This window comes from Merops nubicus, unplaced genomic scaffold, assembly GCF_000691845.1.
Source record: "Merops nubicus isolate BGI_N331 unplaced genomic scaffold, ASM69184v1 scaffold122, whole genome shotgun sequence".
In the NCBI taxonomy this organism is placed as follows: domain Eukaryota; kingdom Metazoa; phylum Chordata; class Aves; order Coraciiformes; family Meropidae; genus Merops; species Merops nubicus.
In genome coordinates, this window is record NW_008591319.1 from 6,621 (window position 1) to 7,183 (window position 563).

The 563-nt window shown below is 60.2% G+C and overlaps 1 protein-coding gene across 1 annotated transcript in view; it reads left to right on the top strand.

Moving 5' to 3' along the window:
• Positions 1–558, top strand: part of RALBP1 (ralA binding protein 1) — a gene marked incomplete at both ends in the record, with an annotated part of 5,019 nt that extends 4,461 nt beyond the window's left edge. The window contains 2 exons of the mRNA XM_008950203.1: positions 71–201; positions 514–558. Coding sequence (XP_008948451.1) covers positions 71–201; positions 514–558 — 176 coding nt within the window. The remainder of the gene's footprint in view (positions 1–70; positions 202–513) is intronic.
• Positions 559–563: the final 5 nt, after the last annotated feature.

Genomic DNA, 563 nt, shown 5'->3' on the forward strand with positions numbered 1-563 from the left:
CTCACTGCTCAGGGCTGCCCCAGGCCCAGCAGGCTGGAGGAGCTGGTTCCAGTCAGGGGCTGTTGTTGGTTTCCCAGTCGGCAGCAGCACGGCCGGAGCGAAACCGAGGAGTACTCGTCTGAGAGCGAGAGTGAGAGTGAGGATGAGGAGGAACTGCAGGTCATCCTGGAGGATTTGCAGAGGCAGAATGAGGAACTGGAGGTAAGCTCTGAGTGTGGTGATTAATTGGGGCTCTTCTCCTTAATGACCTGTCAAGGTCATCCGGTCCAACCCCCTGCAGGGAGCAGGGACATCTGCAGCTAGAGCAGGGTGCTCAGAGTTGTGTCCAAAAAGTGTGCCGCGTCCCACGGCTCTGGGCAGCCTGGGCCAGGGTCTCAGCATCCCAAGTTTCTCCCTTCTCCCTGGTCTCCAGTCTCTCTCTTTGGGTTCAGGCCCTGCTGAGCCGGGTCCCGGGCAGAGCTCCACTGTGGGCACCCAGCTCCAGTGCCCTTTGCTCTTCCCTTGGCTCCCCAGATCAAGAACAACCACCTGAACCAGGCCATCCACGAGGAGCGCGAGGCCAT